The 21,806-nt window shown below is 45.2% G+C and overlaps 1 protein-coding gene across 1 annotated transcript in view; it reads left to right on the top strand.

Annotated features, from left to right (window-relative positions):
• Positions 1 to 21,806, top strand: part of glis1a (GLIS family zinc finger 1a) — a 41,450-nt gene that overhangs the window by 13,952 nt on the left and 5,692 nt on the right. The window contains exons 2-6 of the mRNA XM_030114980.1: positions 6,617 to 7,660; positions 11,404 to 11,565; positions 15,270 to 15,383; positions 18,303 to 18,429; positions 20,351 to 20,480. Coding sequence (XP_029970840.1) covers positions 6,845 to 7,660; positions 11,404 to 11,565; positions 15,270 to 15,383; positions 18,303 to 18,429; positions 20,351 to 20,480 — 1,349 coding nt within the window. The 5' untranslated portion in view covers positions 6,617 to 6,844. The remainder of the gene's footprint in view (positions 1 to 6,616; positions 7,661 to 11,403; positions 11,566 to 15,269; positions 15,384 to 18,302; positions 18,430 to 20,350; positions 20,481 to 21,806) is intronic.

The raw sequence follows: 21,806 nt of genomic DNA, 5'->3' as shown, positions 1-21,806 counted from the left end.
TCAGGTTACATTTAGGCAGAGAAACATCTTGGTTCGGTTTGGGAACAATTGTGGGCCTGTTAACCCTGAGTGCTTGACGCAATTCTCTTTTTCAATTTGAACCTGGAAAACATCTTTGGATTAAGTCAATAACAGCGAAACCACACGGCTCTCCGGAGGCACTCGCAAGAATTTCTAAATACAGTTAATGTCTTTGTCCTGCAGACCACATGAGAGAGGCTTCAGGACAATAAAACATTAGATTTTCACCTCAATGTAATCAAAACTGTAGCTCACACACTCAACCGGGAAACATGGATTCTTACTCACCTGCTTCTAAAGGCTTCATATTGACAAACTGTGTGAGGCTGTCCTGAGAACTGTTGTGATGAAGTGTGAAAATTGTGAGTGTGAGAATGAGAAACTAAATGAAAGAAAATGAACCGTGAACTCCTTTCTAAACCTCTATCTGGAAGCTCTGTTTCTGAAACGGAAGCAGGAGTCTGGCTCTGGATCTTTGTCTTCAGTGTGGATACTGAATGTCAGCTGGTTTCATCATTTCACTGGAACTGGATTCTCATCCAGACGCTGTAAAACAGAATCTTTTATGGATTTAAGGACAGATAATTGTGTTTAAATGTACTTGAGGATGGTAACGGAGTACGGAGCTCTCACTGTCGCTGTCCTAATGACAGCTGGTGTCACGACTGGAAACTAAAAACGGTGCCGGATGAGGATCAGTAGAAGACGGTCCTAAATGCTGGTCCTGGCACCGGGCGTGTAATCCGACAGGAGCCATTGTCCTCCGTTAACTCCAGTGACATTAGAACAGAGCGGCGGCTTTAACTCCTCTCCCGCTGGAAGTGTTTTCACTAGACGGGTGTTTTTGTAACATCAGATGCCGTCATGTATGATTCCATCAGTTTCTTTTGAGGAGAAGGAGGAAAAAACGGGCCAAAATGACCCAAAGCGCATATTCCTGAGCCGTGTTTGAGGATTAGAGGACATGAATTCCGTAGCTTTCTGCTGGATTCTGGATGGAGAGGCGTGTCTTTCACGCAGCGAGCCTCGTGCGGCGCTGCAGGTCGGGCCGGGACTCTTCCCTCAGTATAAATAAATGTTTCAGGAGGCTCCAGTTTAAATTTCTCAGATGAAGCAATCTGACAGCTCCTGAAAGTTTCACAGTGGACAGAACAGAGCGTTTTGTTGCTCGTGTTTATTACCACACACTGCTTCATTCTCCTCGGAGGCTCCTCTGCACCTTCTTTAAGATCCAGACCTAGATTGACCCCCTCAATGAAAGGGACATTATTCACAGCTGGCAAGACTCTTTTCAGCTATTTATATATTTTTGCAATTCATAGTGAGATGAAATTTACATGTGCCTCGCCTCTCCGGAAAAACTCAGTAATGATGATTTTCTAGAGTGATTACTGCGCAGTGCTCCCTCAAGCCTTTGAGCTATTAAAACATTTCTTTATCAAGTCACTCGGCTTCACCAGCGCCGCGCTTTTCTTTCCCACTCTGTGTCGATAGCAGCTCGGCCTCGGCGAGGCTGAAGCCCAGATGCTTACAAGATTAGATATGTGGCAGATGTCAAAAAAAAATCTCAAATGAAGTGAATTTTATGTCTGTGGCAACATGAGCTGCAAGTCATGAAAACCTGAGGGAGTTTGAGGATCGAGTCCCGGCTTTCTGAATATAATATTCCGGCTCGGAGATGCAGTGATGCTGGATTGTTGACGCTCGTACAGACAGTTCTTATGATGTAACCGGACCGCACAGGCTCCACGTTCTCCCTGTATGCGAGTTTTCTCCAGATACTCATTCAAGATTTAATGCTTTACAGTCCAGAGCATGTGACTGAGGCTCACTGGTGACTCCTGTAAAGTGTGTGTGTGTGTGTGTGTGTCTGAAGTGGATGAAGCAGATCAGTGTGTAAACTCATACGCATCGTAAACTATATAAGAAGATTCTCCTCCCTCTGTTGCAGAATGGTTAATTAAAGCTACTTTTAACAGACATGTTCCGGAAATATATAAGATTCTGTTGATGAATCACTTTTTCTTGAGTGGTGTTGGATTGTTTTACGGGGTTTGAATAACAGAAAGCAACAGATCTGGAGAAAAATCACATTTTGCCCGCTTCGTAGAAAAATTTTACCTGAAAATATTAAGATATATTCCTTTGAGTGAAAGGTTAATAAGCCAGAAGCAGAGTGAATTATGACTTCTGCCTGACGATGAGCGCTCCGATCCCACTTCACAGGATTAAAAGTGGGAGAATTACTCTGAGAGGCGTAAACTCTCTCCTGACAGCCAGATTTCGGTGTCACCGGGGATCCCGGCCCCTCGGGTCCGGCTGTAAAAACACAAGAACCGTTTGTGTGACCGCTTATGTCATTCTCATGTTTTTGTTTTAAATAAAGCGGCCGCCACATTTATGAGATCCTGTTGTCTGCAAACATATTGTCCCAACCTGAAAAATACTGCGCCTGTGGGGATTTGCACTGAAGGTCCAGGATTTCAGATTTACAGCTCTTATTTTCCCCTCACTCATAAAATTGGACGCGTTTTATGTAAAATCACGACATAATTCAAGCTCGGGGTTTTAAATGATATCCCAGGTGTAACTCGACACGCACGGTGTTAATTCTATATGGCACTGTTGCTTCAGTTTGACATAATAGATTTTTTTCTGTGAAACAGTGGCTGAAATACAGTACTGAAGAATGCATACCAACGATTGCATGGATTCTGGATTAAATGGAAAGTAGTGCAAGTAAAAAGTCTTTAGTTTTTTATTTTACAGTATAGTTTCAAAACAACTATTGTAGGATGTAAAAGGTTTAAAAACATTCTTCTGAAACTTTTCAGGTTTTTTTTTTTTTTAATATGATTTGTCCTCTAAATGTACTTTTACCGACATGTATCACTGAAGTTGGTAAATCATGTTTGAATAGAAACTCCTGATCCACACTCCTATCCAGTAGGTGGCAGTAATGTGCTTTTTTCTGGATGGGAACTATTAGTGAAATGACAGTGACCTGGAAGTAAAACTACATCCTTTCTATCTATTCTGTTTTAGAGGTTTTTTAACAAAGAAAGTAGTCGTTTCCATCCGACTAGTAACACTTCCCTGTCATTGTGAGGCAGTAGTGTTCGAAACCGTAAAACCGAGTGTGTGAAAAGCATCAGTCATGTTAATGTGGAAGAGGAATCACTTGTAAAATCTGTGGTAAAATTGTAGATTATATGTTTTCTGCACAGATGCAGTTTGAAACATGTTTGGAAAAAAAAAAACCAGACGTAACGTATTGATCAGCATCCTGGAGAAAGGCTTCTGTGAAGTCATGCATTTTTGTTTGCAATAATAATCACCAGAGGAAAATGTGACTAATTGCTTTATTGTGTTCAGCTGCTGGGCGTTAATGCTCCCTGCATGTAACTTGGTGCTTGTTAACTCGTTTGTAGTGAGTTTATCAGAGCGTTTGCACTGACTGTGACCAGCTGTCTGGAAACATGATTACTGGTTGTGTTCACAAATAATCAAACGACGAGCTCCAGGGCACCAAAGCTGCTGAGAGAGAGAAATCATTCAGTATCACTGCAGCGGTGAAAGCAGAGAAGACAGTTTTTCCTGCAACACGCATGCAGGTAGACGTAAAATAAAAATGATAAAATTAAGTCAGAGTTACTCTTGCTGGGGTGATGATAACGTGGATTTGTGCAGGTTATTACGGGTTAAGACTTTTACAAACCACAAGACACTGTTATATTCATGTTTCATCAAGTTAAGATCCTTCAATTTTAAAATTTCAACTTGTATCTGATAATATATTAAGGCATAGCCTGATTCTGTGCTTGTGCAGCTCCAGAAATGTCAGAGAAATTGAGACTTTATCCCTGTTTATTATTTGTGCGTATATTTATTTTTAGAAAGAACACAATGGTGTATTCAGAATTTTCAGTTCAGCAGGTTTTTTTCATTCTTCCCAGATTTTGCTGGAAACAAAATGCGTGCACACACTCTCTCTCTCTCTCTCTCTCACACACACACACACACACACACACACACAGGCACACAGGCAGTTTGTAATTCAAGAACCAAGGCGCTTGTTGTTGAGACAAGTACACATTTGCTTGTCCTGAAATGCCACAGCTGTGTTTAGCTAACCTCAGCGAGCGAGCCTTTAAAAGACGCCACATGAGATGAGGCTGCTATTTTACAGTTTGCTCGCTCAGTCGAGGCTTTGTGGGTCACTTTTCTTAGTTTTGCCGTCTGACTCGTCTTTCTGGATTCAGACCAAAGTGGTTTGTGAAGAGACACTGCTCCCCATGCTGCTATATATACTGCTGGGTGTTTTGTCATGTTCACAGCAAATTGGATGTTTGCACCAAAACACTAAAGCGTGAGCCATTGGATAGAAACACGGTCGGAGTAATTCACAAGATCGTGGCGAAGCTGACTTTTCGTTCCACCTCAAATCTATGATATTGGTTTCAGCTTTCAAACCCAACAGGTACAGGGTTGTAATTATCATATTTGAAACAGGCCAGACCAGCAGCGCCAGCATCACTGATCTGGCCCGGGCTCGTCGACGCGCAGACACTTCGCAGCCTCTCTAATTAACGCTCGACCGCAGTTCCCATGACTGTTCCGCTGCGTGGCTCCGGTGGGGGGAACTCCAGCCATTTACGGGAAGAATCATAAAACTGTAAACCAGACTATACCAGGAAACTATGGGCATGAGCCTCCACTTAGCCACTGCAGAGGTGAACTTACTCATCCTCCGAGCTGCGCCCGTAAAACAGCCGTGGGCACAAAATCCCATTGAATGTTTCCGATGACTAATTACACCTGGAGAGAGATCCTGCTGCAGATTAGATCATCGATTTGCGCAGATGTCCGAGGACTGCTTCACTCCAGCTGAGGCCAATAAACAGTGGAGGGTCGCTGCACAGTGGAGCTACTGTGTGTGCCACAGGCCCGGGGAAACGTCTGTGTGTGTGTGTGTGTGTGTGTTTTCCCGCCACCCTGACTTGCGCCGGTCGCTGCTCCATTACTCTTCCTCTGCTAACAGGCATCTGGACCAGGTTCTCGGCAGTCGGCTGCCACACGGCGGCCTTGACGCCCGCAGTAATGAATCAAACCGAAGCTGTCACAGCAGCGCGAAAGAAACCAAACACCCCCCCGACTGCAGCGTCACACTCGTAATACCTGACTGGGGTCCGCCGACGGGGGGTCAGACGTGCCGTTTGTTTGGGTTTCTTTCCATCCAAAACCTCCGGGCTGGTTGCCTCGGTCCATTCGTCGTTGGTTTTGAGCAGAGTGGAAGTGAAGGAATGACGGAGTTACACAGTTTAGGTTTTAAGCTGTGAAATGGCACGTCGGGTTTGTCACAGCAGCTGAGTAAAACTTCTGCAGCAACACGAAAGGGCCAACGCTGCCAAGTGGAGTCTTCAAAGGGAAAAATCCATCAGTATTACACACCAGATTCCTTTTTGTGGCTCCAGAGGAAGCTGCTTGAAATCCATCACTTGAGTAAACATCCGTCAGCTCTGAAGCCTGTGCAGTAAAACAGAAATGAAGTGATGGGAGTTCTTCAGCACCGCTGCTGAAAACGACCAGCTGGAGGCTCCGTCAGTAACCGTCAGGATGATGCACCAGCATTTTACCAGCTTATTTATCTCATCCAGGCTGCAGTTCGGGTTAAAACTCAGTTTTTCACAACTGTAGCAGCGATGTTTAGAGAAACTGTCTGCTTTTCATGATTTCATGAGGGAAATGTTGCAACATCTAGAACGTGGACATTACTCAGCTCTCTTCTCAGTTCACTGTAAAAAGAAAACTTGTGGTAATAAATACGGAAACACAGCAAATAGTCCTGGATCTGTTATCAGCGAACCCGGACACAGTGTTGAAAGTTGCAGTGTGTGTATCTATGTCTTTTTCTGCTATATTTTTTTGTTTTATATTCTATATTTTTTTACATAGTTGAACCATAGCGGTTTGTAGGTTTAACATGTTTTAGTTCCATCCATCCATCGATGTGTGAGATCTTAATGTATTGGGGAAGTTCACTCTTTGTGTTTTATTTTAATTCTGTGTTTGGCATGGTCAGCTGGTGAAATGGCTTTCTAATCGAATGAGAGTGAGGAGGATTAACCTCATTGCTGATCTTTTGCCAAAATTAAAGTTAAAAAAGTACATTTTTAAATTGAAATGTGAGCCTTTACCTTTCAAGGCTCATTAGAGAGCTCATTAAAACACCGTCAGGTTTTGACCCCTCCTCCGGGTCACCCCCCCCTCCTCCATAAACCACATTACTGTACACAGCTGCTGAAAACTCTTCTAACACTGACAGACTGTTTATGCAGCAGACTTTACAATGTTTTTTTCTGCACAGCCAGTACTTTTCCCTCTGATGCTTTAAAGCATATTTTCCTGATAAATCATACGTACTCTTACTTGTGTTGGATGCTGAATCAATGACTATTGAAAGAAGAAGGGATCTGTGTACTTTTCCACCGCGGCTTCATTAGGCTGTTATGCGAATTGTTTCAGAAAGTGTTTTGTGTTTGTGATTTTGATCTTGTGAGATGACTCATTTGGGTTGGGTTTCTGTCTCCCACAGCGCTGGAGTGATGGCCGACGACGCGGCAGCTTGGAACAAATGACCGAGGATTACGTGTGCAGGAGATGCCAGCAGCTGCGCGTCAAACTGATTCGATTACACTTGAGTACTAAAAGATGTTGCGGACCCTCGTACCTTCAGTGGGTCTTTAAAGTGGTTCCAAGGCAATCGCAATTAACGACTTTCCTGCGGGGAAGTCTTGGTAGGAGCGAGTGAGCGGGGGCCGTCATGTGGCCCCCCGACCTCGGGCCTCCGGACGCGCCGCTGACGCTGCCGGGCTTTGGGAGCGTGTTGGAGGATGCCGAGGACCCTCAGGCCGCGCTGTCCCGCGGAGGCTTCCTCCAGCCGTCCGTCCCTCCTGGAGGCCTGTGCTGCGTTCCCAGGGCCTCGCTGTCCCAGTTCTCCCTGGGCTGCGACCTGACCTCCCTGCTCGGCTGTAAAACGGCGGCGTCCCAGAGGGACCGGGCCGCGGAGGACTTCGCCACCACGGCTCGCACGGACTCCAAGGACAGCACCCGCATGCTGGGCTGCTGCCCCCAGCCCTCGCTGCCTGTCTCCTACATGCTGGCCAGCTCCGCCACCCCTCCGCCGTTCGGCTCTGCAAACTCCAAAACGCCTCAGCAGCTGCAGGAGGTTCGGGACGAGTTCCGCACGATAAAGCAGGAGCCCGCTGACGATTTCCTGCCGTGTAAGAGGGAACCGTTCCAAATGAACCGGCGCGCCGAGCCGTACCATCTGGCTCCGCCTCTCCAGGGCTTCGAGGGTCAGGACGGCGCCCCGTCCCCCCTGCACTCCCCGGGCCCGGGCGGCCCCGCGGGCCGGGACCCGGAGCAGCCCTGCCACTGGATCGACTGCAGCGCCGCCTACAGCAGCCAGGAGGAGCTGGTGAGGCACATCGAGAAGGTGCACATCGACCAGCGCAAAGGGGAGGAGTTTGCGTGTTTCTGGGCCGGCTGCGTGCGTCGCCACAAGCCCTTCAACGCCCGCTACAAGCTGCTCATCCACATGAGGGTGCACTCCGGAGAGAAGCCCAACAAGTGCATGGTGAGTCGGTCTGCAGCAAGCAGACAAAACGCATCCTGGTAAACAGCGTTCGTCTCCGATTATTGCCCTCTAACGGTGTAAATAATCCATTTTGTCCTTGGTTTCCACGGCCAGATGCTGATTTTCTTCCTCCTTCTTGTGCAACTCAGTGGCCGCTGTCACGTTTCGGCCGTTTCCAGCTTGTTTCTGTGCAACATTTAATAAATCACTTTTGAGACGTCAAAAGGATGTCGGAGCATCCAAAGTCAAGAAACTGAAGTGGCGGTGCAGTCATGGTTTGAACGGAACAACCAGTCGTAAAATCATCAGTAACCTTCATTACTTGGAGAGCTCAGTGGTAATTAGACCAGGAGTTTAATTCCACCTTATTCATAGGAATTTTTTTTATGAAGTACTTGAATCGGGCTCACCGACAGATCTCATAATTTCCACCTTGACGTCTGCGGGCGGCTGGTTTGAAGCGCTGCTGAGAGGAACGGTCTGTCAGACGCAGCGGCGATGGAGCAGTTTCCCTCCGTCGCCCAGGTTTCCCTTCACTCATTAACGCCCGAGCGAGAGGCCTGGATCAGTGGAGGGAATGGTGGAAGTGTCTGCAGCGCCCAGCGACTGATCAGCCTCTGTTTATTCTGGCAGATTCACCTTATTTTATTTTATAGTTATTGCAGAATTAAAGCAGAGGAACATGGTGTAAGTTCACAAACCACAAAAACAATATCTCTTTTCAAATGCACCCTCATTACCTTTAGTCTTTTTTATTGTTGATACAAATCTATTAAACAGCCTTCCTGATTTGTTGATTTATCAGAACACTGATGAATGTCACATGAGTTTTATGCCTCGCGGTAAATTCTTTCTCCACATTTCCAAACCGTCGGTATTTGCGGCGCGCTGCCAAACATAACTCGCAAAAAGCAAAGACATTTTTGTTTGGTCGATTTTATTTGTTGCAATAATATTTATTGGTGATAAATGCTGTGCTGCAGAAAGCCTGTTTATTTCTCTTTTAAATGGAGCCAGGTTTGTAAGGCGTGTGCATTTGTGGGATGAATAGCAGAGCCGAGCTGTGTCCATAAAAATTTGGCAGATTTTCGCCACTGATGCAACCTTGACTCTTGTTTAGTTGCTTGAATAGTTGAAACTTGTATAAAAAAGAGATTTTGACACTTTAGCAATTCATTAATTTCGCATGTTTCATCTGTCCAGTGCACAAATTGCACTGCTGCTCATCCCACAAATGCTTGTTGACTACAACTGTGAGACGTAAACAGGCTTTACGTGAACTTTTGTTTCTTTTGTTCAGCAAATGTCCTTTTTTTTTGTACTTGGTTTATATGAGGGAGAAATAAATAACAACAGTTTTAATTCAAATAAAAGTGGGAATCTTTCCAAGCTCCATGCTGCTAAACTGTATCCCAGTTTCCTACAGTCAGATGTTGGTGGTTTTTCGTATACAGCAGTAAAAAGACTGAGGATGATGGAGAAAATAAACTGGTTACTAGTAATAAATGTACTGGCTGGGTTCTGAACATTAAGCACAGTCGATATGGGATCAATTTTCCAGTGCTTAAGACTTAATATTTTCCACATTCTCACAGCTCACTGCCCTGAAACCAGAGATCTCTGCTTTTACTGTTTATGGGCCTGATTTATGATGGTACTGTATTCAGCGGGCTGAATCGCATGCTAACGCAAGAAAGGTTCGACTTTCTCTCTGCGTGTGTTTTGTTAGTGATGCGAACAACACGAGTGGCATCAAGCAGTTCGATCCAAATGAGGGGAAAAAGAGGAACAGCAGAGGTTCAGATGAGATTATCAGGACAAGCACAAAATATCTTATAAGTCTGTAAATAAAAGTCGTGGGAGACCAGCTGGGGAAATGCCTTCCGTCATAATAGCAGCAGAAAAAGACTGAACGTCTTTTTAATGAGGTAAAATTGAAATTTGAAAAGATTTAAATCACTTTGCAGGCTAATGGTAAAAAGAAGAGAATTATGTCATGGCTCTTTGTTTTTATGACTCTGAAAACTGAAAATGGAAACATTAGAAGTGCAGGTATTTTTAAAAACTCACCGACGATAAAATCCAGAGCAGAGCAGATGAGGTACGAGCAGAGAGACGTTTCTGTATTACAACAATTACCCGTGATCCTCTGCTGCTGTCGCCCTTCATCACTCCTGTCAGGACTCATTTCTGAGGCGTGAGGCGAACTGACCACAAATCCCCGTCCGCCATATTTCAATGTCTTCAATATTTCATGCTGCCATCATCCCAGATTAATAATTCATCCGCATGTTTTCGCTGAGGGACTTGTTTCCTACTTGAAGTGAATTAGTCTATTGGAGGGAGCCAATCTGCTGCCAGTCTGTGGATATATTAGAGCGGAGAGTCGTCGGCAAACATGTTAATGAGAGCGAATCAACACCACAAATCAGTCATTAGTCACACTTCAACTGAGTTCATGTCATTTGTTCATAAAGCGCTCAATCCAAAGCATGAATAGTCATTCCTGGGGCAGCGGTGGAAAATTAATATCTCAGCTGAATGCGGCCAGTGTTCGTTAATGAATTCATTTCATTTACCAGCTGGTAATGCAGAGGCGCGATGCGGCAGGTGTTCCTGAACGCACCGGGGTAAACTCATCCCACGTGATTTATGATTTAATGACACAGAGTTGGGAACTTTTAAAGAATAAACAAATTATATTGTGTATTTTAATGAAAAGGCAACAAACCAACAATTACCCAAGAGAGAGCTGTCTGTGACTCTGTCCTCCAAGAAAAACATTACAGCCTCTGAACCAGCCCAAAAAATGACAAATATTTAATGTGAGGGAGCCTCGGTGACTTTTTTCAAACACTGTATTTTCCCCTTTTGGTTTATCTAAAAAAAAAAACCCAACTGCTTTTTAATAGAAGAATTTCGATGTTTTGTTTAAAAATGTACAAATCCAGAGTTGAAATTTTGGGGCACTGCAGCTGTGATGGACTGAGAGCAGAAGAATATCGGTGGATGGATTATGTTTTTAACCATTTACTAAGTATTTATTGCATATTCATGTGTGTGTAATACGTAATTTGTGTGTGTGTGTGTCTGTATGTTTGTACAAGTGCTGCATGAAGCCTTCGATTCATTAATCTGCAGGATGTGAAGCTTCATATTCACAGACTTATAAAACTGAATGTGACATTTACAGACTCTCTAACCCAATAAAGGCCTGGAGTAAACATTAGGTAGGAAAGAAAAAGTCACTCTTGAAAGCTTTGTGGTTAAGGACAACATTATTGGGTTTTAAAAACACTATTTTATCAGCTGTCACATTTATGGAAACATTAGTTTTCTTTTCAGCTCAAAGAAAGCACAGTTATATTGTGTATATTTGTGCTTAATCAGTAAAAAATGCCATAGAAAATTTATGGTTTAATCTGTAATGAGATTAGGTTTTAAAATGAAAGTTTGATTTAATGCTTACTGCGCTTGTTTAACGGCTTCATGCTCCTTTTAGATGTTTAAAATTCAGACCCAATAACAACACGGATAATCTGAAATCTGAGGTTTTTGTGCAGTTTTCATGGCTCACTGTTTGTCAAACTTATTAAGATACGATTCTTGTCTTGAGACACTTTCAGCCAAAACATACAGACGTTGCTTCCTTATCATTTCCACTATCGTTTTCAGTCTTCAAGTCTCCTTATTCAGGATGTTATAGAGCGTAAAGTAGTTTGTGTTGTGGATTTGTCCGTCAGTTTGAGGGCTGCTCCAAAGCCTTTTCCCGCCTGGAGAACCTGAAGATCCACCTGCGGAGCCACACGGGGGAGAAGCCCTACATCTGCCAGCACCCCGGCTGCCTCAAGGCCTTCAGCAACTCCAGCGACCGCGCCAAGCACCAGCGCACGCACCTGGACACGGTCAGCACGCGCACGCACACACACACACACACACACACACACACACACACACACACACACACGCGCACTGCTTTATTTATAGAGGGCAGCTCACTCACACAAGTTCATTCCGGTACAAACCTCCCGCTTTAATTCGGAGCAAACCTGTGAACAGCTTTTTAAAGTCATGCCGCAGTGCGACAGCTGGTGGAGTTATGCTGCTCTGAAGACACGTCCCTGCATCTGGTCCACTCCGGCCTTGACGAGGCTCAGAGTCGCGTTTTTTTTTAAGTTGGTAGGAGGCGCCAGAGAGCCTTTTCCCTGCATGCAACCCTGTTAATACGAAATGAGTTAAAATAACCTGAAAATGTTCAAGCTGGTCACGCAAAGACATAAAGACCAACGCTGAATGATGTGTCATGAATCTATCAACATTTTACGGATTTCAAATTGTTCTAAATTGTGTTTCCCTGCTTTCATTCTCTGCATGTCAACTTATTTTGCCGTTCAAGTCGAGCCTGGCTGCGCTGTTTCGTGTTGACAACGGATAATATTTTCATATTTTCCAGCATTACATCAAACCCAGTGGCCACGGCGTTGGAAGTCAAAAGGCACGAAAATCCAGTAAAAATGACTAAAAACAACAGAGTGGAGTCCACTAATGAAATGCTTCTGGTGGAAACTGCACAACCACATGTTATCCAAATAAATAGATAAATAAATAAAAACTAACACGGCGCAGTTGGGTCCAATTAAAACCGAGTCCAAGCAGAGAGAGAGAGAGAGTCCTTTTATTTAGAGAGTACAAATCCCAGAGCGCAGAGGCATGGACTTCATCTGCAGCGCTTCAATCTTTTATTCAACACAAATACAACACTCAACAACCACATCAGCTTGATTCCCTGCTCTACCAGTAATGACAGCAACAATGTTTACTTCCAGTTTAGTGTCTCCAATTAACCTTAAGTGTGTTTTGGGGGATTTTTGCTCCTTAAATACACAGAGAAAGCCTACACACTCCGAGGGAGAACATGGAAACTGCACAGAAATGTTCTCACTGTGAGGCTGGAGTGCTAACCGCTGAGGCCCTGCGCTTCAGTCTGCATAGGAAGACATGTAAATACACACTAAGTCCAGCAATGGTCTTCATTATGATATAAAATGATGCCTGAAAATTCCTGCAAGGCGATAAAAAAATATGTCTTATAGCACCAGATATTTCCCGGTAATAGCCGGTATTTGCTGCGGTGCCGTCGACCGTCGGATCGGTTTCGTTTCCAGTGCCAGCGCGGCGCTCGTCTCCGCCTCCTCCTATAGTCTGAGTTCTCCTGGACGGGGAAACTGCATACCTGCTGCGGATTTACTCCACAAGCCAGAGTTATTTTTACTCCTGCTGACAAGCGACGAGGATTTAGCAGTAATCCGGCGAATCTGATCTCTTGTTACACGGATGGGATGAGGCTGCGCGTCGCTGTTATTACAACACCAGTTACTGAGCTATTTTCTCCCCTCTGCGGCTTCACGCTCCCTAATGGCGGCTCCGCCGCTGCGTCACAGATCGAGAATCAGACACATCTGGCGCCGTGATGAGCGGCTGGAGTGGGAGACTGGCTCAATGTAAATAATCGCTGGGTATGTTGTAGCAGCCAAACACATGACGAGCTTTTTAAATGTGATTGGACAGCTTGTGTAGTGTTGCTCACATTTAGGGGATTTTTTTTTAAAAGCTGAAACAGAAATGTCTGTCTTTGAGTGCAGCTTTGCTCTCGGTTGTAACGTTAAAGGTGCTGTAGGCAGGATTTTGCTAGTCAATGCTAATTTTTCTGTGTTTTCTTTGGATTAAATGTTAGAGTATCCATTGATAATCCTTTAGGAGTGTAGCATAACTGCACTACCGCGAGGGTGCAGCGTTTCCATCTGTCTCTGTTCTGAGCTGAAAAGGAATCTCGACAGCTCCAGGTATCTTCGACCAATCAGAAGAGCCCATGAGGTTCTAACCGTGATTAGTCGAGGGGCGTTCGTCGCACGTTCTTGTGGGAGGGGCTTAACTTGCGTAAGGGCGTGATGTCAGAGAAAACAGGACAGGATTGGCTGTGCTGGGTTTCAAATTGCCTTCTTAGATGGGTCAAATCGCCATCTTGCTTAGGTAAACCTAAGCAAGATGGCGGAGATGCTGAATCCTGCCTACAGCACCTTTAACACTGTTGGAGTTGAGCATGAATCCTTATCCATCAATTCATCCATTCATACCTGCTGTTTCGATGAACTCATCAGAGAAGAGGTTCTCCTCTTGGAGCCCATCTGTTGGTGAAGGATCTAAACTGTTTAGTGAATCATAACTAAATCAAAGCCAGCAGTGCGGAGCAGTGATGGTCATTATTATTCTGATGTAAGATCTGTGTTGGAATAAAACATCTGAAATATGGGTTGTACTCATTTCTGAATGTGGTCTTCATTAAATTGGATTTTTTTTAAATGTTTTTTTCTCTTGTTCTGTCATATAATAGTTTTACTTTTTTGTCATTTTTACTATTGATCATTATTTCTTTTCGAGCTGTTTTGAAACCCGCAAGTTCTCCAAATCTTAGCGCCTTTGTCTCAACAAACAGGCTCTGTTAGTTCTTCATGCCAACCTCAAGAATATCCTCCCAAATATCTGGCTCGGGCCTCCCCTGTGCTTTTTACGTTGGAGCGTATGCGAGTTGGTGTTTCTGACCTGCGGTGCTGAAATTTCAGTCCATAAACCCACAAGATTTGAATAAACACTGTACATGTGTTTCCATGAAGTCCTAATGGGCTCCACCTGTCAAAGACTCACAAATAAAACAGGAGACCAAGAGTCTGTGATGCACTGGACTCATGGAAATTGGCTAATTTTTCCTTCATTTGATCTCACGGCTTTGATCAGACGGCGAAACGCGCTGAACGCTCCTCGGCCGTACGGAGGGGAAACTTGTTTATGTCAGAAAATAAAAGCTGAGACAAGTCAAAGGCCTTAAGAAACATATTGTTGGATGTTGTATCCATGTCAGATGAGTCCAATTCAGCCTCATTTCACCCCAGAAAACACTTCTATATGCTGCATGTGGCTTTTTTAAAGCTAATCAACAGATCTGTGGCTGAACTCTCTTCTCTCTTCCTTTCTTTAAGCCTGCAGATGAAAGGTAAATACGTCCGATTCCTCGCCGGGGGAAAGTGCTAACTTCACGGCATTCGTCTTGAATGTTGGGAGTTTTCACAATGTGTGACCACAGTTAGAACACTCATCCTCCTGGGTCCAGTGTGGTCGTGACTCAACAGGAGTCTCGCTGTTATTTGTAAATGTGCTTTATGTTTGACATTACTTCCAGTGTGACCGTGTTTCACAACATGATTTAACTGAAGGTATTTTTCTTTATACCAAGAGGAATTCATAGAGTAAATATTTAGAGGTGTTTCATCTGAAATTGCTCTGAGAAGTTAATTTGCTTTGAGTTATTTATACAGTCATAACATACAAGCCGAAGGGTCAAGGGGATTTTTACAGTTTAATAGCCTCCAGTTGAGAAACAAGATCTATGATCCAGGTTTGGTTGGTTCGTTTTACATATTATATCTGTAAAATCCCAACGAATGAGTAACCTTGATTGTAGGTTATTAGAATCTGTTTTCTTTGCGTTCTAAAGGAATGTGAGGAACGTTTGTGCCTTTCTGCCTTCTCTCACATCCGCCATGTTGCTCTGCAGAAGCCGTACGCCTGTCAGATCCCAGGATGCACCAAGCGCTACACCGACCCCAGCTCCCTGCGGAAACACGTCAAGGCCCATTCAGCCAAGGGTCTCCAGGAGCGCGAGGGCAAGGTACCGCCGCCGTCTGCACAGCTGGAGTCTTCCTGTGTCTAAAACACCTGACTGCACTAATTATTTGTATAGAAAGGTAACTTTCAGGTCTTTTTTCTTTTTTGAAAACTTCAACTACCACTTAACAGAAAATGGTCTGAGAACATGAAAACATCCACGAAGCAGCAGTTTATTGGATGAAAACTGTGCTGCTGGTGCCAGAGGAGAACGGCCAGCCTGGTTTGAGATAATAGAGGCTCCTCTCACTCAAATCACCGCTCGTTACGAGTCCTGTCAGCTAAGAGCAGGAAACTCAGGCTGCATTTCACACGAGTTCATCCCAACCGGACTACAGACGGCTGGAAAAATGTTGTTTACTCGGATTTGGAGTAAACGCCATGAGAGCCGTGGATCCATCCTGATGTTTTATCAATCGCTGAGCCCAGCTGCTGATGGCATAATGATGTGTGGGGGGGGGGTTCTTGGCGCGCTTTTAGCTCCTCCGCATTAATTGAGCATCATTTAAACACCATTTGTCGCCACTGTGTGCCATCATCGGATCCATCTCCCATCAGGATAATATAAGCCAGAAGTCTTCACTCGTTTCAGTCTGTTCTCTGTACTTCACTCCACGTCGCAGTCTAATGAAGGCCAACAGATCTGAAGCATCTCCATGAAGCTGTTGTGTCAATATGAACAGAAATCAGGGATTAATGTCTCCTTCGTCATGGTGCTGAATCTCTGCCATTAATAACTGAAGCAGCTGCGAAGGCCAAAGAGGATCCAGCCTGTTGTGCTTATTGGTAAACTCCCTCCTGAACCTGAGACAGAAACCCAGATCAGAGCCGAACGTGAAAATCTGAGTCCTCAAATGACGACACCTCCCTGAAACTACAACTGAGACAACCAGGTTTAAAATGACCGCTGCAGAGGCAGACCGTGGTTTCATAAAGATTATTAACTCTGATTTTTTTAAAAAAAGAATTGAATCGGACAAGTTTTAAGTAGCCTGGCTTCTGGATTGTGGATGCCGTGGATCACAGTTCTTTCTCGTGGTTTTAGTATTCCTGTCATGTATACTGCCTTTCAAACCATTTCTGAACATGTTTTATGGACGGTTGAGGTTTGAAAGTTGGAAACGTGCTGAAATCGCTGCGAGGAGTCCAAGGACGAAGCCGCTCAGGGGTGATGAGGGCTGGCAAATAGTTTTCCACATGCAGAACTGGAGCTACTGTGGAGCAAAGAATAATATGTTGATTTTATTTCTGCTCAATATTAATATATATTGTCATAAAAAGCTGTGTGCTGCATGGTTTTGACAAGCTCGTACTCCTGCTCTGCATCAGTCAAGCTGATCAAAAACTCTTATTTTGCTCAAAACCAAATGAAACAAACCTGCTTTTTGCGTGAAGAAGAGTGAAGGTGCTGAATACTGAGGGCTCATATGATCCTTGTCGGCTCGTTCGTCACGTCTGGGCGTCTCGGTGGAAACGGGATCGGGCCTCATGTTCCTCTCACTCACCGAGCAATTAAGACCCTTCAGCTAAACTCCACACCGACCAGAGTTTCACCGTGAAACCACACGAACACTGCGCTGCAGATGTCAATTTCCCAAAATTCAGCAGCAAAAAGAAACTGGAAATCACCAAAGTGATTGAATGTAATCATCAAACAAACGAGTGCAGCAGGAAATATAGGAGAGAAAAAGGCTCCGTTGTGTTTACGTTTAGAGGCATTCATCAGAACATGCAGATGTTTATAACATCCACAACAGAAAATCAGAGAATGAAACAGAACAAATAGGTCCTCTGTTTCCTCCTCGGCTTCATCTTGACTTGATTTGCATATTTTTTTTACCTGGTAAACATCAACATGTCTTTACAGGCGAGTGAGACGTCCTGTCCTCCTGCAACCCCGTGCCTGTTCTTCCACATTGTTTTTTTTAAGCAGTGAAAAGTTTCTTTATGTGACTTCCTGGGGGGGGGGGGGGGGGGGGGTCGTCAGAGCTCGGCGGTCGCAGGTCTGGTTTCTGAGGGGAGATTGAGAGCAGCGGTGGGAGAAGAAAGCCAGCATGTTTATGATTCAGTAGGATGAAATACAATAAAACCGAGTATTGCGCACACTCCCTGGAAGTGGGAATAGGGAGCCTATTGTTCTGCGTTATCTGGGCCTTGTTTGTTTTCTGTGGACCGTGAGTGACGCCGGCCCGCTGTGTGTATTCCCATGCCTTGTTGGGCCTAAGCGGAACCACGTGTGCTCGTAAGCTGCGACACGGCCGACACGCCCTGCGCTGCAGCGAGCCCCGGGGGGCCAGAGACCACTTTGAAACGTTAAACATGCGATCCCCAGCTCCTCACGGCTGGACGTTTCTCTGCACTGATGCGTCACGGCCATTGAAGTCTCTAACTTCATAAACGCTGGGTTTGCTGAGCGTTTCTCGCTGATCGTTCATGCTGCTCTTGCGGTCGCTGGGTGTCCTTCATAAGCTCCCTCCGAGTCCCGGAGCTGTCAATAAATTGTTTTGGAACGTCCTGGGGGACGCTCTGTTAGTGCTGAATAATAAACTAAATTGTGCTGCCTTAACGTCGTTAGAGCATTTTGGAGCAGGATTGCCTAACATGACTTTTTGGGAGTCGAACGTCAAGAAGCCGGAGATGAAACGAGAACCAGGCGTTCAGCGCCGGCGTCACTCCTTCGGAAGATTAGCGGTAGAAAACTGCCTGCAGAAACGAATCCTAATGTGGTTTTAATTGATCGACTGAATGTAATCAAAAGAGATGTCAATCCCCTGGAACTGCAGCTCCATGGGAGTTGTGTTTCCCAACAGTTGGAAGACAACTGAGCTGCAGCTCCAGCTAATCGTTCACATGAAGGCAGCGCTAAAATAAAAACACCGCGGGCTGCCTGCGTGGATCTGACCGCCTGCTCTGCTTCTGGCAGGTCCAGGTCCGCACCGTGCTGGAGTCGGACATCCTGAGCGACTGCCTGGCGAGGCAGCACCTCCACGGCTCCGCCTCCTCCCACCACGACGGCGGCTCGCCCCTACCGGCCTTAGACGACTTCACGGGTGAGCAATGAGGCTCGGTACAGGAGCGCTCCACGTCCGCCGCCTCTCCGGAAATGAGTTCAGCCGAGAGAGGAGGGGGAACGGCTCCGACACCTGGGCTGCTGAGCTGTCTCTCGGTTTCTCCCATGGCCTCATTCGCTCCTTCCCCCCCCCTCCTCTCTCATTCCTCGGATGGTAGCTCATCATGCCAGTGTTTACCTTGTCCAATTACCGGGCGGGCGGGCGGGCGCTGGCCCCGCACCCCGCCCGTCCTTCAGCTCCTCCAAACCAGCTTTCCAGCCAGACTCTTTTTTTTCTCCCTCTCCTTTCAATGGCTGAACCGGGATCAAGAAGCTGTCAGGTGAACTGAGGCTGTCTTGGCGAGGGGGAGGCGAGAGCGTCCAGGAGGGCTGTCCATGTCCATTACTTCAGACTACTTGCAGTTTCTGCTCAGAGGACTTGGAGGGAAAAGCCTCAAACAGTTCACCATGAGCAGTGTTTATTCAGAGTGAAACAAGCATGTCAGTGTTTAATTCTGAGAGTATCCCAGGAGGCCTCTCGCGTTATCAGAACGGGCCAAATCGTATAGCCTGACACCTGCTTTACGCTGCGCAGACGTACAGCGCGATCCGTGGACGCTGGATTTTACCCCCGTCATCAAGTGTGGTTAAACTCGAGGTGTTAAGAGCAAAGCTGATCCATGTGGGACTGCGTGAAACGAGCAGCTGCTTTTGGCTGCATGCAGACAGTCCCACGGATCTGAAAGGTAGCTCTGAACAGTTTGAGGAATGTTCCTGACTTCCAACAAGCAAAGGAAAACTTAAAGTTTGCATTGTTTTGGTCATAAAATGTTAAAAAAAAAAAAAAAAAAAAAAAAAACAATGGTTAGCTCAGTTAGATTAACAACGTAAAGAGCCAAATCAGCCAACCAACAACTATTGCTAATGCTAACCCTAATGCTAACCCCTGGGGTGACAGGACAAGCTAACAGCAGATCATTCTGTGCAGACACTGGTCAGGTCGTGTAGTTCAGTAGTCGTACTGCTGACAGTAAACTGACATGATAATCTGACTGAAAACCAGCAGGCTGGGATTACAGGAGTGAGAGTTATTACAGTTGGCATCAGTGAAGCAGAGAAAGGTGCATGTTAAACAGCTGTTTGTTTGTTTTTTTAATGGATTAATATGGCAAATGAAGATTTGAGTCCTGTGAGAGCTCCAGCTTTTCCAACCCAAAGGTCTCATTGAAGTGAATACTGATACAGTATACACTTGATCATGTACATGTGTGCTTGTATTGAAGAAACCTTGTAGCTAAAGGTTAGCTTAATAGCATATATACATATATATAGATTCACACATTTCACTCTAAACTTACACATATATTTTTTTCACCTTTATTCTCCTGAGGTTTTAGGTTTCAAAAAGATTGACTATAAAACATCCACTATAAGAAATCTGTTATTTTAAAAATGAGAGTTTTTCTGTGTTTACTGCCTACAAGTAATGGTTGGACATCAGATTGTTCTATATAAAATCCACAAAACACTGCCATAACTTTAAAAAGCACTTAGAACTTAAAACATCATGATCACTTCTTAAAGATAACATGTACCGAGGCATGCTGGGAAATACCAATCTGTTTCTACAATCAACTTTTCCTTACTTTCGGTGTCCAGCTGTGTCTCTTCCAGGAGCGTGTAGATTGTGAACCTTAAATAAAATTTCCCCTGGAAAGAATTCCTCTCCTTGAATGATAAACAGTCAGCTGACGGACAGCGATAAGCGTTACTCTGACTCCGAGCTGAAGTCAGAAGTTGGCAGCCTGATCCTGAAAGCAGCGCTCCAGACCAGCGTGCATGAAACGACGTTTATTTAGATGGTGCTGCTGCTGCTGAAGGATCAAGCCGACATGTGAGTGACAGAACTTGTTGTCTTTCAGGGGTTTACTCCAGCAGCGCTCACGGCGGAGGGAATCCCGAGTTCCTCCCTCCGTCTGCAGACACCTGCTCCAGGTACCCCGGCCTGGAGGCCGGCTTCGACGAGAACGCCCAGCGGAGCTTGAGAGAAAGGTGAGTTCAGACGAGAGCATGCTGAAGTTATTACTCCATGCAGGGAAAGTCGATTGGAAACAATCAGGCCTGGAGCGGGACCAGGTTTCTGCTAATCGATGTGAAGTGCTGTGCTTCTGGACATCGCTGACTGGAAGTGTGTGTGTGTGTGTGTGTGTGTGTGTGTCTCTGCCCCCTGCTTTAGCAGTGTTTTCTCATTACAAACAGATAAACAGTGAATGTCAAAACATGTATTTTTCCTGCCTCACTGTCAGGGGTTTTAACATGATACTGCTTTTATTCCTTGGGAAGCGGAGTTTTTTAATGGTGTTTAATGATGGACCCGGAGGAAAACTTAAACGTCCAGTTCATCCAAATCACAAGAAGTCAAGAAAAAAAAAAAACACATTTTCCCACTTACCCCTTGCGGTGTCTGGCAGGGCTTTGAGTTATCTGCTGCCTGGATTTCTGCTGCCAACTCGGTACAATGGAGTTAAATGAGATTTTGTTTGGCAGTTTTCATTCAAAGCTATTTTCTACTAAAGATAAAAATAGTTGAGACTTACTGACCACAGCGTTCTCCTCCTCTCAGAATCACGTCTTCCAGTTGCGCAGGGATATATTTCCAGGGCACGCTCAGAAATTAGCTTCCTCTGGGTGTCTTAAACCAAATAATTAGACATATATTTTCTGTATTTAAGCTTTCCCCGGCTGCACGGCTCCTCTCAGGTTTCCCTTCCTCTCTTGTGTCGCAAACCAAACTCAGGTTTCAACCTCAAATTCCTGGTCGCCGCCGAAGCCCTCCGGCTCTGCCTCTTTCTCTCGCTCGCGCCTTGGAAGCACATGCAGGGAGATGTGAGCGCTCGCATTCTCGGATAAACCAGAGACATTATCACCAGAGATGGAGTTATGGCTTCGCGGTCGCGCTGATTGGGTAGTTTCAGGCCGCAGAACTTATGTGTACTGTAAACCGAGACAAATTTTGTCTAGCCACGTATAAAAGTAGACGTGAGGCTAAAAAGACACAGCTGAAAGCCTCCAGGGCCGCCGTTTCTGGACAAGATGGCCTCAGATTATTGGTCCTTGAAGGTTTGCCTGTGAAACTGACTTCCACTGGCACAACAATCACAACACCAGCAGCCCACGCAATAGAAGGGCGCTGATAGGATTCCTCGTGGTTTAATAAATGATATCAGATCCTCCAGTATAACGCGTTTTGTCTTCCTCTGAGTAGTTTTCAGTTGGGCTTGAGGTCTTGGCTGATACGTTTAGTGCAGTTTTCTTCTCTGAGCAGAAAGTGGGGCTTTTCACCCGCAGCTTGTATGTCCATTATTGACACTGGAAAAA

The sequence above is a fragment of the Salarias fasciatus genome, chromosome 18 (assembly GCF_902148845.1).
Source record: "Salarias fasciatus chromosome 18, fSalaFa1.1, whole genome shotgun sequence".
NCBI classification, from domain to species: Eukaryota; Metazoa; Chordata; class Actinopteri; order Blenniiformes; family Blenniidae; genus Salarias; species Salarias fasciatus.
The sequence above is the reverse complement of the archived record's forward strand: the minus strand, read 5'-3'. Positions and strand labels throughout refer to the sequence as shown.